The sequence below is a fragment of the Canis lupus genome, chromosome 3 (genome assembly GCF_048164855.1).
Source record: "Canis lupus baileyi chromosome 3, mCanLup2.hap1, whole genome shotgun sequence".
In the NCBI taxonomy this organism is placed as follows: Eukaryota; Metazoa; Chordata; class Mammalia; order Carnivora; family Canidae; genus Canis; species Canis lupus.
This window is the reverse complement of record NC_132840.1, coordinates 71,164,572-71,178,451: the sequence shown is the minus strand read 5'-3', so window position 1 is coordinate 71,178,451 and position 13,880 is coordinate 71,164,572. Positions and strand designations below refer to the sequence as shown.

Below are 13,880 nucleotides of genomic sequence, written 5' to 3'. Positions count from 1 at the left end.
AATATAATTGAGGTCACAAAAAAGGAAGCAAATGGTTCTAGAAGAGGACTTCATTTCAATGCAGCATTACTTAATGGAGTAAGTTATGTACTGTGTGTGTGTGTGTGTGTGTGTGTGTGTGTAGTATTTACATAAAGTATTATTCCTTTCTATTGTGCTAGGGTACTGATGGTGGTTATCAGCTTGAGCTTAATTTTGGCCTAGTAGGTAAGACCTGAATTCTGGAATCAGACTGCCTGGGATTCTACTATGCCTCTGCCATTTGCTAGCTATATGATCAAGTTCAGGGTATGTAATCTCACTGTGCCACACATTCCCTATCTGGATAATGGAGATATGTAATTATAGCATCTTCCTCATAGACCTGTTTTGAGAAGCAGTTGAGTTAATAATTGCAAAGTGTCTCAACAGTACCTGGTACATAGTAAGCACTCAATACACGTGAGCAGTTTTGATTTGATCATTGAGATTATTAATATTACAGGGTTTTTGCAGAAGAGGAAATCTGATGAAAACTGGTTTAAGTTGGGCTGAGAATGTGAGGTCTATCTTTTGTTGCCCAGAAAGTAATAACCTAAATATTTGCCGGAAGCAAAGTTTACTATTAAATGATCTACGGGAGCTCGTAATACTGAGCAAATGTTCATTGTTGCCTGTATGCATCCCATCTTCCCTGTCATGTCTGTTCTCAATTCCCATCCCCTTCCCCCTTGGGTCAGTAAACCAGGCATTTCTCTAGGTTTGTACCTAGAAATCTTGAAGCGACAATAAGTAAACAGCTAAATGAAATGGTGGTTTTTAATTTCTTATGTGTAAACACAATGGAAGTTCAGCGAGAATTTATCTTTCAGTTGATTACTTGCTTCGGGTTTTAGGAGTGATGGTGACAGATGAACAGTAATTGAGGTGTGAATAAAATTTTGGAAAAGATAAATGATATAATTTCTTGTGGAAAATACTGCATTCTTCCATTATGGTGCATGCTATTTATTAGACATTTCTAATGGGTAAGGGCTCTTGCTGCTTGTAAAATACCTATGGTTTTGAATTGGCTTCTGAACACAGTAAGAGTAGATGCTGTTGTGGAAGTAGGGACCTCACTCACTGGCAATCAGGTTGCCTACATGACAGCCCTAATGCAAGACAGATTTCAGCAACTAGATTTTGCTTCTCTTTTCCTGAGCGATAATGACTCACAGGAGGGCTTTGTCACTGGCATGCTGACTACCTCACTGGTCCCTTACTTTAGAATCACTTGGAAGTACCACATTGTTCTTCCTTGTACAGACATGCAATTGTGAGTCACTTTTGAAAAGCAGCTTCAGTAGGATTTTTTTTTAAAACACTGATGTTTGCCTCATAGAGCTGTGTATGAAAGCAGAACAAACATTATGTTTAAAAAAGTGAGACCAGAATATTTCCAAGCTTTACATTAAAAAAAATTCTTGAAGTCTATCATTTATGGTTTTGCAAAAAAATTTTTGTTTTCAGTTTGGTAAGGAAGTGCCTCATAAAAATCAGACAGTGGTTAGAATGAAGAGATTTAATTACAGGCTGAAGTTATTTTAGTTCAAGTGATTTGCTGTGTTTTAATTGACTTTGTATTTGTTTTGTTTTTGTTTTTGTTTTTTCATCAGACTCCAGTTCTGTTTGGAGAAATAAAGCTTCAGCAACCTAAAGAAGTGCTGGTTTGCCAGTGAGGGTTTATATAAAATTATGGGCGACAAGTGACTGATGCTTAACTTTCCTTCTGTAAAGCTCTTCTAAAGTAGAATTTCCATTGTCTTTACTTCCTTGACCACAGGGAGTTGCAGTTTCTGTTAATTGTTTATTTTAAGGGTGAAATTAAATCAGACTGGATGGGGTCACCATGGGTAGACTTGTTTTGCTGTTTAAATCTCATGTGGGAGTTTGGAGTGAGGCTCTTCTAATTCTTGGCATATTCCAGTTTTTATTAGGTTTAAAATATAAGCATTTCCTACCATTCCATAACTAAATATAGTAATGAAATTTTATCTGAAGTCAGGAACATTATCCAAATCTGATTTGATGTGTGTAGGACACTGCACATTCATTGAGTGGTACAGATTGTGTTAAATGGGCCTGAAATAATGTTCAGGAAGGAGAATCACTTTCTATTCTTCTTGACACAGTTTGTCACAGATCTGCATTCCTAATCCCCATCTCGTTAGTGTAGCACTTGTATTTTTCATTTCCAGTCTTATGCAAATATTCTCGTTTTCCTTGATTGGGTTTACATGACTGCATTGTAATTATAGACTAGGTGTTATTAATATGTACGATTAAAAACGTGTAATTAATGTGTAATTACACAGTCAAAAGTACACCAGAACTGGGCTCTATTCTGATTTATTGTATAGGTGCTTGCATACACAAAGACATAGTTAGGATTTTATGCTTAACATTTACTCCCACTGTAAATCTGTAGTAGTTTGTCACCAAGGTATATGCTTTTTTTCATTTGAGTACAGGAGAAGCATTTTTACGGTCATGGGAGCACGTGGATTGTCTTTTACTGGGGGTATATCAGCTACTCTACCCGGAGAACTCACAGAAGAAAAGTTAAGTGTGATGCCACGGCGCTGAGTGTGTGAACACAATGCTACGCTAACCATACTCAAGGATGCACCGATTTTGTATGTACTTTTTTTAAAGATGTTATTTATTTATTCATAAGAGACACAGAGAGAGAGAAGCAGAAAGAGAAACAGACTCCCTGGGGTGAGCCTGATGTGGGACTCGATCCTAGGACATGAGCCAAAGGCATACCCTCAATCACTGAGCCACCTAGGTGTCCCTTGTATGTATTCTTAATTTTAATTGGTCACCTATTTTAAGCTTCATGTTAAACTCTTTTATTTATTTATTTTAAAGTCTTTTATTTTTAAGTCATCTCTACACCTAATGTTGGGCTTGCTTAGAACCCCATGATCAGGGTTCTTGGGTGGCTCAGTCCATTAAGCATCTGCCTTCATCTCAGTCATAATCCCAGGGTCAGGGGATCAAGTCCCATGTTGGGTTCCCTGCTCAATGGGGAGCCTGCTTCTCCCTCCCCTTTTGCCCTCTCTGCTTGTGCTCTCTCTAATAAATAAATAAAATCTTAAAAAAAAGATCCCCGAGATCAAGAGTCACAGGCTCCTCCACTGAGCCCTAAACTCCTCTTTTAAATTCCCTTTTTCTTTCCCATCTTTTATGTTTGATGACTTTCCCTCTTAGCTTAATGAATCCACTTTCAGCATCTTAGAGGACCTTTCTTCTTTCTGTGCTCCTGGGTCCTAGTCCTTGTGCACCTTCTGTAAAACACTGTAAACAAGGTATGATGAGGTCTATGCTTCTTGATCAGCCATTCTTCTATTGCTCTTTCCCATGCTTCTCTCTACCCGCCACAACTTCTTGACTGTTTCTTTTCCTTGGAGAGCAATTTTGGATTAAACTGCACCAGAATAGAAAACGCGTGAGTACCGAGCATCCTAAAGGAGTGAAGGGGGCTGGTGGATGCGAATGAGAAGACTGAGATCCGGATCTGAGGGAGCAAGTAGGGTAACTGAGGTTGATGCGGGGACATACCCTTTCCTCAGATAATTGTGCTGGCCACAGCCCTCAGCAGAGAGAAGCCAAGGAGTGCAGTTTCAAAGAGGCTGCAAATGGCAACAGAAGGCATGCTTATGTGTGGCGTCAGTAATGAGCAAAGTAGTCCAGGTCACAGTTGATTGGAGTGCACTCAAAACCTTGTGTGGCATGTTGTTCTCAGTGTTTTGGTTAGAATGTTGGGGATGGCCCAAGAGCTCAATAACTACTAGCATATAATTTTGATTCGAGTGCTTAAGTAGTTATGCTTTGCTGAAACACACACACACACACACACACACACACACACAACACAACACATGAGCATTAAAAGTTGACTTGGATCCCGCATTGGGCATGTTTCCAGGGGGGACCTGGGAACAGATGTGTTGTCTGCTCTGAATGCATTGGGATCCATCCATGTTTTGCTTACAGACCCCCTTCTGTCTGGTGCACTCTGCCCTCTAAAAGCTTCCTGAATTGCTTTGTAAACAAGGCAGCTACTACAGCTGCAACTGTTGGGTTTGGACTTTTGCCAGCTTGAAATTTATCCCTGCCCTAATGCTATATATCTGGGAGCAGGCAGTGGATTTTTTTTTAAGCATATGGAAGCATTCCCTGAGGAAGATTGTGTTGGGGGTTCAAGGGGCTCGGGTTCCCTAAGACCGCATGCATTTTCCATGGATTTATGTTGCCACCGGGTCAGTTTTCAGCACCTTTGGCTTACTCTTCCCTGGTTACTTAGTTGGGTGGCTGCTTCATTAAAAACCCATAATTCCGCGGCCTTTATCTTGGTGGGCCCCTGGGGTTCAAGAGGACTTGATTCAGTGAGTGAATGAAGATGGTTTTTCAAGATTCGTTTCTTTGGTATGCTAATACTTACCAAGGAAATAAGAGAAAGACCAAACAAGAGGAAAACCCAAAAAACAAAAAAGGGATAAAGCAGAGAATGCGATTTCTGAGGAAATCTTGTTTGGGGATTAGCCCTACCTGCTAGTTGCTTCGGTGACTGGAGGCTGCACGGATTTCAGGATTTCACGTTTCCTTTGTACACGAAGAGGGGTTGCTGCGCTGTCTTTGAGTGCCGAGATGCCGGTATGCTGGCAGAAATCGAAGTTTTGCTTTATTATATTCTTGCCTTGTTGATGAGTTTTCCATGTAAGCTTCTTTCTTTGTCCTTTCTTATCTAGTCTTTGAAGCCTTCTGCTCAGGTGGGCTCCTTTATGCCTTCTCACTAGATCAGGATTTTTTTTTAATGTTTGTTGTTCATCTCTTCCATACACTTGACAACTTCCTGGGTGGCTTTGCTGACCCCTTGAACCGATGGTGTGTTACACCATGCATCTAGAGTTCATATTTGCCAGTCTGTCTGCTCTTGGTTTGTTTCCTATTACCAGATTAGAACTAAAATATATTTCATTTTAGTAGCAGCAGAAAGCACACAATCTTGAAGTTCCTGCCAATGTTCTCTTTCTGGAACAACATCAAAATGTAACTTTTTTGTTGGAAAAAGTATTTTCCTGGCCAACATCTCCCCCCAACCCCCAGCCTCTGGGTTGATAGCATTGACTTCTTGTGTGTCAGGGTTATGATTATTTAGGAGCCCTTCCACATGAGAGTGATGTCTTCACTAATTTTCTTGGAGCAGAATTGATTCTGAACGTGTGCTGGAGGGAAGAGCTGTACGGCACCTTCGTGATGCAGTCTGGCACAGTGAAAGGATTACATGAGGTTTCCCAGGATTAGATGGGGGGGCACAGTCTTCCTCTGTCCTGTAATTTTAGCTCACTGGCCAGTGCAGTTGTGAACTTCCCCACAGCTTTTGGCTGCCCCTCGTCTGAGAGGAGTGCTGGCCTGCAGAGTGGGAGCAGGATCCAGGCCTTCATTGATTTATTCCTTTTGGTTTCCGTCCCAGAGCTTGAGCTGTGCAGAGATTTCAGCTGATCAGGGACAGCCAACTAGCTGTAGTAGAAAGAAATGGGCTGTTGTGCTGGGGAAGAATCTGTTGTTTGAGGATCTAAAATTGACACATTTTTCTGTAGGCAGAGGAAAGTAAATACAAGATCGGGCTGTTGTTATTTTCCAAGGGGATGTTCTTACTTCATTCTTATGCCCAACGAACAGTGTGGCTTTTGTTTGAAGGTGTTGTTGATACCAACATTTACCGCCACCTTCCAAATTTCTTCCAAGGGCTCCGTTGGAAAAATGGACTTCAGGCTGACACTTTTCATTCAGCTTCTGAGCCCACAGGCATGTCTTATCCCACCCTCCTCACCACCCCCACAGGCCCCCAGAGTGAGAAGAACATTCTAGAAGCTTGATGGTTAAGAGGATTATTTGCCATTTACAGGTGCTTGTTTAATATACAAAAACGAAAACTCTGACTTTAGACAACAGCCAGTCATCTCAGAGCTAATCTTGAAATAAGAAAATCCTGGCACGGGATTTTGAAACAATCCTAATGTCGACCATCAGATTTTTGGGGGACACATGTAGGGTTTTAGGTGGTGTTTGAGAATGAATGCTCCAGCCTTTCCACACCAAGGTGCCTTGGCCCACACTTGGTACCTGTGTTCTGGTTCTGTTTCCTTACAAGCGGCAACAGCATTTCAATTGCACTGTCACCGGGTTCCACTGCAAAGACAGTAAGCCAAGATTAGAGGGAGGCAGAGAACTGAATCATTTTCCTTCCTGAAATTACTATGTAGGAGAAATGGGGTTAGGTCCCCGGCCTTTCGCTAACATTATTAGCCAATGGAGCTCATCGTCTTTGTAAAGGGAAGGAAGCAGATAGGTGAGTGGGGTCCTTTTAGCCTTCCCCCAACCTCTAGCACTCTAAGGCCAGAGTGTATTGACTTTCCAGGTGGGGACTCTTTACAGTAGCTTGTGGGGGAATTCAGAAGCAGTAGCATCTAATACTGTGATATGGAAAAGTGCCTTTCTTACACATATAAACCCTACACGAGATTATTAAATTTTTATCAGGCTTTCTCAACCGTGGGGTATTTCACAATTATAGATCACTTTTCAACACACAAATTGCATAGTTATGTATAACCTGACATTTATTACGGAAAATGCAATTTTATTTGGTTGTTTAATCTTCATTAAAGGCATCATAAATGATCTGATTTTTTTTTAATCAAAGCTCTTTAAAACATCTTAACATCTTAAATATATTTTAGGGTGTAGCATACTCCAGAGGGATTTGGTTAAGATTTTTCTGAATAGAAAGCCTTAAGGAAACAACTGAATATATGAATAATGAGGGAGGAAGTATTTGGATATTTTTAAGGAAACAAAAGACAGTTTTTTTCCTTAGAATGTGGGATCTAAAGATACCTTGTGTGTTTTTATACCAAGATAAAAATTCAGAAAAGAGAAATAACAATGGAAAAACTGCAAAGACCCATCAGAGTTAGGCAAAATCCAACTGAAGAATCTTTTTTTTTTTTTTTTTCCAACTGAAGAATCTTATAACAGTAAAGGCCTATATTATATATAATCTTTTTGAAATGATGCATTTTGCGTTTATGGAAAAGCTTATAGAAAGTAGCATAGGAGGCATCTGGGTGGCTCAGTCAGCTGAGCGTCTCTTAATTTTGACTTATTCAGTTGAGCATCTCTTAATTTTGCGAATTCAGAGTCTGGGATCAAGCCCCACATCAAGCTCCATGCTCTGGAGAGTCTGCTTGGGATTCTCTCTCTCCCTCTGTCCCTCAGATGTGTGCTTTCTCTTTCTCTCTCTCTCTCTCTGGAAAAAAATTATATGTACCATAGGAAATAACCACACCTAGCTTTGCCACATTTTCTTATCACATTTTAGAACTTTTTTTTTTAATTTTTTTTTCACATTTTAGAACTTTACAGTGTGTGCAGACTATTACATTTACCTCTCCCTCCCCTCATTTCCCATCCTTCTTCCAAGTGTTAAACTATAGTGCCGGATTTAGTGTCTATTACATCCATATCTGTTCTGTTTTAGTCCTTTTTCCACAAACACGTGTTGCTATGTAGTATGCTTTGCTTTTTTTTTTTTTTTTTTTTTTAAGATTTTATTTGACAGAAAGTGCACAAGCAGTGGGAGAGGCAGAGGGAGAGGGAAAAGGACACTCAATGCAGGGCTCAATCCCAGGATCCTCAGGATTCTGAGATCATGACCTGAGCTGAAGGCAGATGCTTAACCAACTGAGCCATCCACTAGCCCTGCATGGTTTTAATAAATTATTAAACCTAATAATATACTACTATGTTGCCATATTCTGAAATCTGCTTTTTAACTTTTCCCTGTATTTGTAAGATTTAATCATTTTGATGCTGGTAGCTCTAGTTTATTTATTCTCACTACTGCGTATTACTCCATTTTGTGGCTATACCACTGTCATTTTGTACAAAATGAGCTTCTAGCTCCCTTTTAGTGTTGGATTCTGATCCCTGGTGCTATAGTGAGCATTCTTGTATATATTTTCCTGTGTATGTCTTCTACTCTTGAACATCCGTAGGAGTTTCTCTAGGGTAATACCCAGAAGTGGAGGTACTTTGGACATCTCAACTTCCTTAGATAAATCTCTCCCCCTCTGACAATCGTGATTGCACCCACGGATGCTCTCCTAGGCACTGTGTGTCAGCTCCTGTAGCTTTCCATCTCCTATGCTGGTATTGCCAGATGAGAAAATTTTTGCCAATTTGGTGGTAGTGAAAAGGTACCTTCTAATTTATATTTTCCTCACTCGTGTGGTTGAGTATCATTTTATATTTATTGGCCATTTGGGTTTTCTTCTGTCAGTTGCCTGATCAGATCTTTTGTCTGTTTTTCTATTGGATTGTTTTGTCTTTCTTTTTGATATGCAGAAACTCTTTATATTCTGAATACTAATCTTTTGTCTTGTCAGATATGTGCATTTCAAGTCTATGGCTTGCTTTTTCTTTGTTTATGCTGTCTTTCCTACAAAAGTTGTTAATTTTAATGTAGGCACACTCAAGGTCATCAAAATGTTCTCTTTTTTTCTTCCCAAAATAGTTTTGGAATTTTGTTTTTTACTTTTAGTTGACAAATTCTTGTGTATAGCTTGAAGTAAGGATATAATTTTAGTTTTTTTCCAGGTAGGTATCTGATTGTCTCAGTGCCATTTTTGTTTTTTAAATCATTTCTATGAAATGCTTTTTATTGATTTTTTTTTTAAAGTAAACTCTATGCCCAACGTGGGGCTTGAACTCTTGACCCTGGAGATCAAGAATAGCACGCTCTACAGATGAGTCAGCCAGGCGCCTTGCTTTTTGTTTAATTTTTAAAAACAATTTTAACTTTAAAAATTTCAGAATTACAGAACAGTTGGAAAAAGAAACCAATTCCCCTGGACCTTTCATCCAATTTCTCCAAATGTTAACACCTAGCACAGTAGGGCTATGGTGGTATCTACCTTGCTTCTCCATGTTAAAATCAGTTTCCCTTTACAATTTTAACATCCTCTCTTGCTTGTGGTGTTTACCAAGTGACTTTTCTGTTTTCATCCTTCTTCCTACATCTACTTTCTGGAATTCTGCAAGCACCATTTATTGACGAGTCCATTTTTTTTCTTTACGGATTTTATCCTGTTACTGACTATACTATACTGACTTAAAAATCCACATCTCTACTAGAATCTGCCAGGTCTTTTTCTTTAGGGGTTTGTACCATTTTGCCTTCCCACTAGGAGGGTACAAAGATGCTGTTGCCCCTTTAGCCTCCTAAACAGAGGATGTTGTCAAATTTCTGGATTTTTGCCAATCTGATCAGTGAAAAATGCATGCACGTCTCTTAGTATGAGTAATGTTGAGCATCTGTTCACGTGTTTGGCGCCATTTTCACTTACTCTCTGTATATTCTCTGCTCTTTCATCAGTTTTTCTTTGGGGATGTTGGTTTTTTGTTTTTGTTTTGTTTTGTTTTTGATAAATTCTTTTAGGAGTTCTTTGTATCTAAGGTTTTTTAAAATATTTATTTATTTGACAGAACAAGAATGTGCACACAAGCAGGGGGAGCAGTAGACTTGCCACTGAGTGGGGAGCCCCAACATGGGGCTTGATCCTAGGACTCTGGGATCGTGACCTCTTAACTGGATGAGCTATCCAGACTCCCAGAGGGATATTATTTCTTTGTAAAAAGTTGCAAATATCTTTTTCAAGTAGGTTGTTTGTCTTTGGGTGGATGGCACTTATTGCTATGCAAAATATTTTTATTTTTAGATAGACTTTCATGTAGACAAGTTCTTTTTCTTATTTCTGGACCTGTCTTTCCTCACCATTTAAAATGGGATTCAATCAAATTCGTTTTTTCAATAATTGTGATTTTATTTTTCAATTTAGATCTAGGATCCATTTAGAATTTATACAATGTGGGATATGGATGCAATTTTAATTTTTTCCAGTGGTATCTAATTGTCCAACCATTTCTTAAAAAATTCATCTTTTTCTCCACTGATTAGAGATGTTAACTTATCATATACTAATTTTCCATGTATACCTGGTTTGGTTTCTGCAGTTTCTGAGCTATTTGTTTTGTTCTATTTGTTTTGTTTTATGCAACAAAACCATGGTATTCTTATAGAAGGTTTCTTCCTTTTTTTTTTAAGCTTTCTAATAATATGTTACCTAGTAGAGCTCCTCTAGTAGAGCTCCTTATCTCAACATACAATAGACACATGGACAGGAACGGACACACAGATAGACACACACACACACACACACACGCACCCCTTTTGTTTTATAGGTTTTCCTGATAATTCTTTGTTTGGTTTGTTTGTTTGTTTGTTTGTTTGTTTTTTAACTTATTTAAAATTTGAATGTTCTAACAGATCTAGTTGGCATCCAGATAGTTGTCATTTCTTTGTTATTTCCGGAGACTTTCTTTGCTACCTAGTCTTGACCGAGTTTTCACATGTCACATATGTTAAAAAAGAATATACCTTTTGTATTCGCTGGATGCAGTTTTGTACACATATTACACATCTTTTTTTTAGGAATTTAAAGTTTTTGTGGGATTCTGAAGCAGTCTGAAGCATATTTAAGATTAAGGGCTATTGTACAGTCTGGTGTCATATCAGATGTTTGCCATATAGGGTCACTGGGAAAACTGCAAGAAGGCTTTGAACCCACTGAAGCTATATGAGAGAGGTGTCTGTATTAATTTTCTGGAGAAGAGGACTCATTAGTCTTTTAAAGATGTTGTAGCATCTCAAGAACAAAAAAGTATTCAAGGAGAATGTGGGAAAAAGACCAGAATTGAAGTACTCTGTAACAAAAAAATACGAGATGGCCTTTAAAAATTCAAAGAGATGAAGAAATTGCTCTCCTTCTATTATTATGCTCAGATTATATTGATTATAAAATGAAAGTAATTTTAATATTTCTGTAGATAAAGTTTCTAAGATGTCAGCATCTGCATTTACAATGTTTTCTCTCCTCTTTCTTTTAGGTAAGTGGCCATCTTATGCTTGGATACATCAACTTCAGAATGGATGGATGTGTAAGGCTCCATCCCTTGTCTCTGATGCTGTGGTTGTAAGTTATGGTTGAGATATGTTCTCTGGTTTGGTGTGGCAAAAGGGATTGTCTTTTGACAAAAGAAGCTAGATCATTTCCTGTAAATCCTTTGCCTTTTAACTTGCTACATGTGTTTTGTCAAGAACACTTTGTATATGTCATTTCTGAGATTACACAGGAGAACAGAAAGACATGGTTCCTGCTTTCAGGAAGACTGGATTTTGGTATAGCAGAAAAGATCATGGGTTTTGGCGTTGTATTGAGTTTAACTTCTACTCTTCTATTACTAATTGTTGGATATCTTTTTCTTCCTCTATTTCTTTATTTCTCAAGTGGGTATAATGATGCCTACCTTGTAGATTGCTGGGAGGATGAACACAGGTAATTCTGTGCTTATCAAACTGTTCCAATATATGGATTTTTCCCTCATTTCATCTTTTCAACTCCAGCTCTTCATCCAGGAGGAAACAGCAAGGTCTAGAAAGCAGGGCAATAGAGACCAGCTCTCTTCCTCTTATCTGAAGAGTCTTTGGCTGAGATTTAGGAAATCTGGGAGACCAGGCACCAAAGGATTTCGTGAAGGAATCTGTAGTGAGTCTTAAGAAGGCACTTTCCCAAAGCCACAGACATCCCCTTGAATTTCATAGATATGTTGGAAAAGCTTAGATAAGTGCAGCTTAGGTATTGGTTCACAAGTGGCTCTAGGAATTCCCATGAATATGCTAGTACATTATGTTGGGAAAGTGTTCCTTGGTTTAATCTAAAATGGAATTCAAACAAATGACTAAAGAATGTAAGCTGAGGTCTTTTGATCTCATGTGATTCTTTAAATAATTGTCCCATTGTTGTGTCCAAAGTTATCTAGCCATCTAGCATAGTAAACAGATGAGCCGATAGTCCCTGAGAAGGGGAAGTATACACAGTCTGGTTTGGAAAGTGGGAAGAGAACAGGGTCAGAGTTGGAAAAACATAAATCAGAAAGGCAGAGGGAAACACAGGCATATGGGTAGTGTGGCTTGCACGGCTCAGGTACCTCTTACCCATGGCAAAGGCCTAACTAGAAATGTCCGTCTCCAAGGAAAGGCTGGGGCCAAGGGAGACTACAGTTCATTGCACATTCAGAGATTAAAATATCTCTAAATTAGTTCCAGTGAATCATTTTAAATTATTTTAAAAGCTCTTTATATTTTAATCAGAGCCTATTCACGACCAGTTAATTTGGATGGCACGTTCTAAAATTACTTTCCTCCAATGATGTGTTGTACCATTGCCTTAGAATGCAGAAGCCTCATGGAAGAGGGGAGTGGAGAAGTCTGAAAGTACCAAGGAGCTGTCAGATGTTCACCAGTTTAAGAGTGGATTCAGATTTTGTTCTTGCCACCTGCTTTAGATGGGGTCATGTTAACCTTGCTACTTTCATGGAGGCAGCTGATGATTCCACAGGATGCCAGAGGTCTCATAGTACCCTCATTTCCCCCCAAAATTGAGGGAAGACTTTATGCTCTGGCATGGCTTAGTACATGCTTTTGTATTCGAGTGTAGTCTTTGATTTAGGGAAGGACTGCTTTAGCAGCCCTGGACGTCTCAAAATGTGTTTTCACCATTTTGCTGATCTCTTCTGCAGTTGGTAAAGTCACGGGCCTTGCTAAGAAAAGTTCTAACTGCCTAGAATACTTCCTTAGTCATTATGGTAAATCTACTGTCACGTTAGAAGAAAGGCTTTATCCCTTGTGCGTATTAGCAGGACCATTCTACAGTGACCATCCTACATCTTGACACGTAGACTTTCCATGGTGGAGAGAGCAGCGTCCTCTTTGCAGGAATGGTTTCTTCTACAGTTAAGTTAACTGAGGCAGAGAAACTGGTAATGTTCAGTATCACTATGCTTTTCCCCAGAAATGTTGGCTCAAGATACCAGAATCCATCTTGGGATGTTGTATATTACCCATTAGCTCCCAATCTTCTGCAGGGAAAGAATTAAAATAGAAGAAAGGGATGGACAGGATGGATTTTTAAAATTACAGCACTGAGTAGCAACTGCTAGTCAAGAATTTTTTTGGCAGTTTGTTAGAATCTCATTTTAAAGCAATAACACACTCAGAGTTGTATTCAAACACTGAGATAAATGCATCAACCTAAATTCATGGTTTTGTTTTTTTCCATGTCGCTGCTAATTATTGAACATAACGAGGCTTATTCATAATTTCTTTTCTCCTGCTTGATAGCCGTAATCCTGCATTTGTGCTGCTGTCATTCCCATGGTAACAGACTACTGTCTGAAGCATGAGATTATTAAATCCAGAACAGTACATTAAAATAATGCTAAGGTTCTGACTTACAGAGGGACTTTCACACAGGGGCAAACTTCAAAAAAGGGAACACTTCTACAAAAGGCAATTTACTTGGCCAGTAATGTTTAGTATTCCCATAGCTGTTATGGAAGAGATTTGTTTGAATTATAGCTTCTTCCTTCCCAGCTCATCATCTCCTTTGGCTTTGCAGCCAAGTCTTAATCTGGTGTTTATGATGTCAGTCTGTTACCATGGGAGTTATTCTGTCACAGATGTATCGTGACTTCGGAGCACGATGGAGGCAGAAGAAAATTTAGGGTGAAAGGGAACAACTCAAGTTAATCTCTAGCATATCTGTTCTGCAGAGAAGTAGTCCCTTCACCTTTATGTGCTGTTTAAAAAAAAAAAAAAAGTTAGTTAAGCCATACTTTGTACAAGTTTGGCCCTTGAGAAATGTCACGGAAATCCCCCAAACGCCAAA

The 13,880-nt window shown here is 39.0% G+C and overlaps 1 protein-coding gene across 8 annotated transcripts in view; it reads left to right on the top strand.

Annotated features, from left to right (window-relative positions):
* Positions 1-13,880, top strand: part of CADM1 (cell adhesion molecule 1) — a 325,352-nt gene that overhangs the window by 88,065 nt on the left and 223,407 nt on the right. Inside the window, exons 1-2 of one of the 8 annotated variants that reach the window (XM_072822113.1) lie at positions 2,630-2,657; positions 11,041-11,091. The exons of the other annotated variants lie outside the window; for them this stretch is intronic. Coding sequence (XP_072678214.1) covers positions 2,645-2,657; positions 11,041-11,091 — 64 coding nt within the window. The 5' untranslated portion in view covers positions 2,630-2,644. Of the gene's footprint in view, positions 1-2,629; positions 2,658-11,040; positions 11,092-13,880 lie in introns of those variants that run through there. 8 annotated transcript variants of the gene reach the window in all.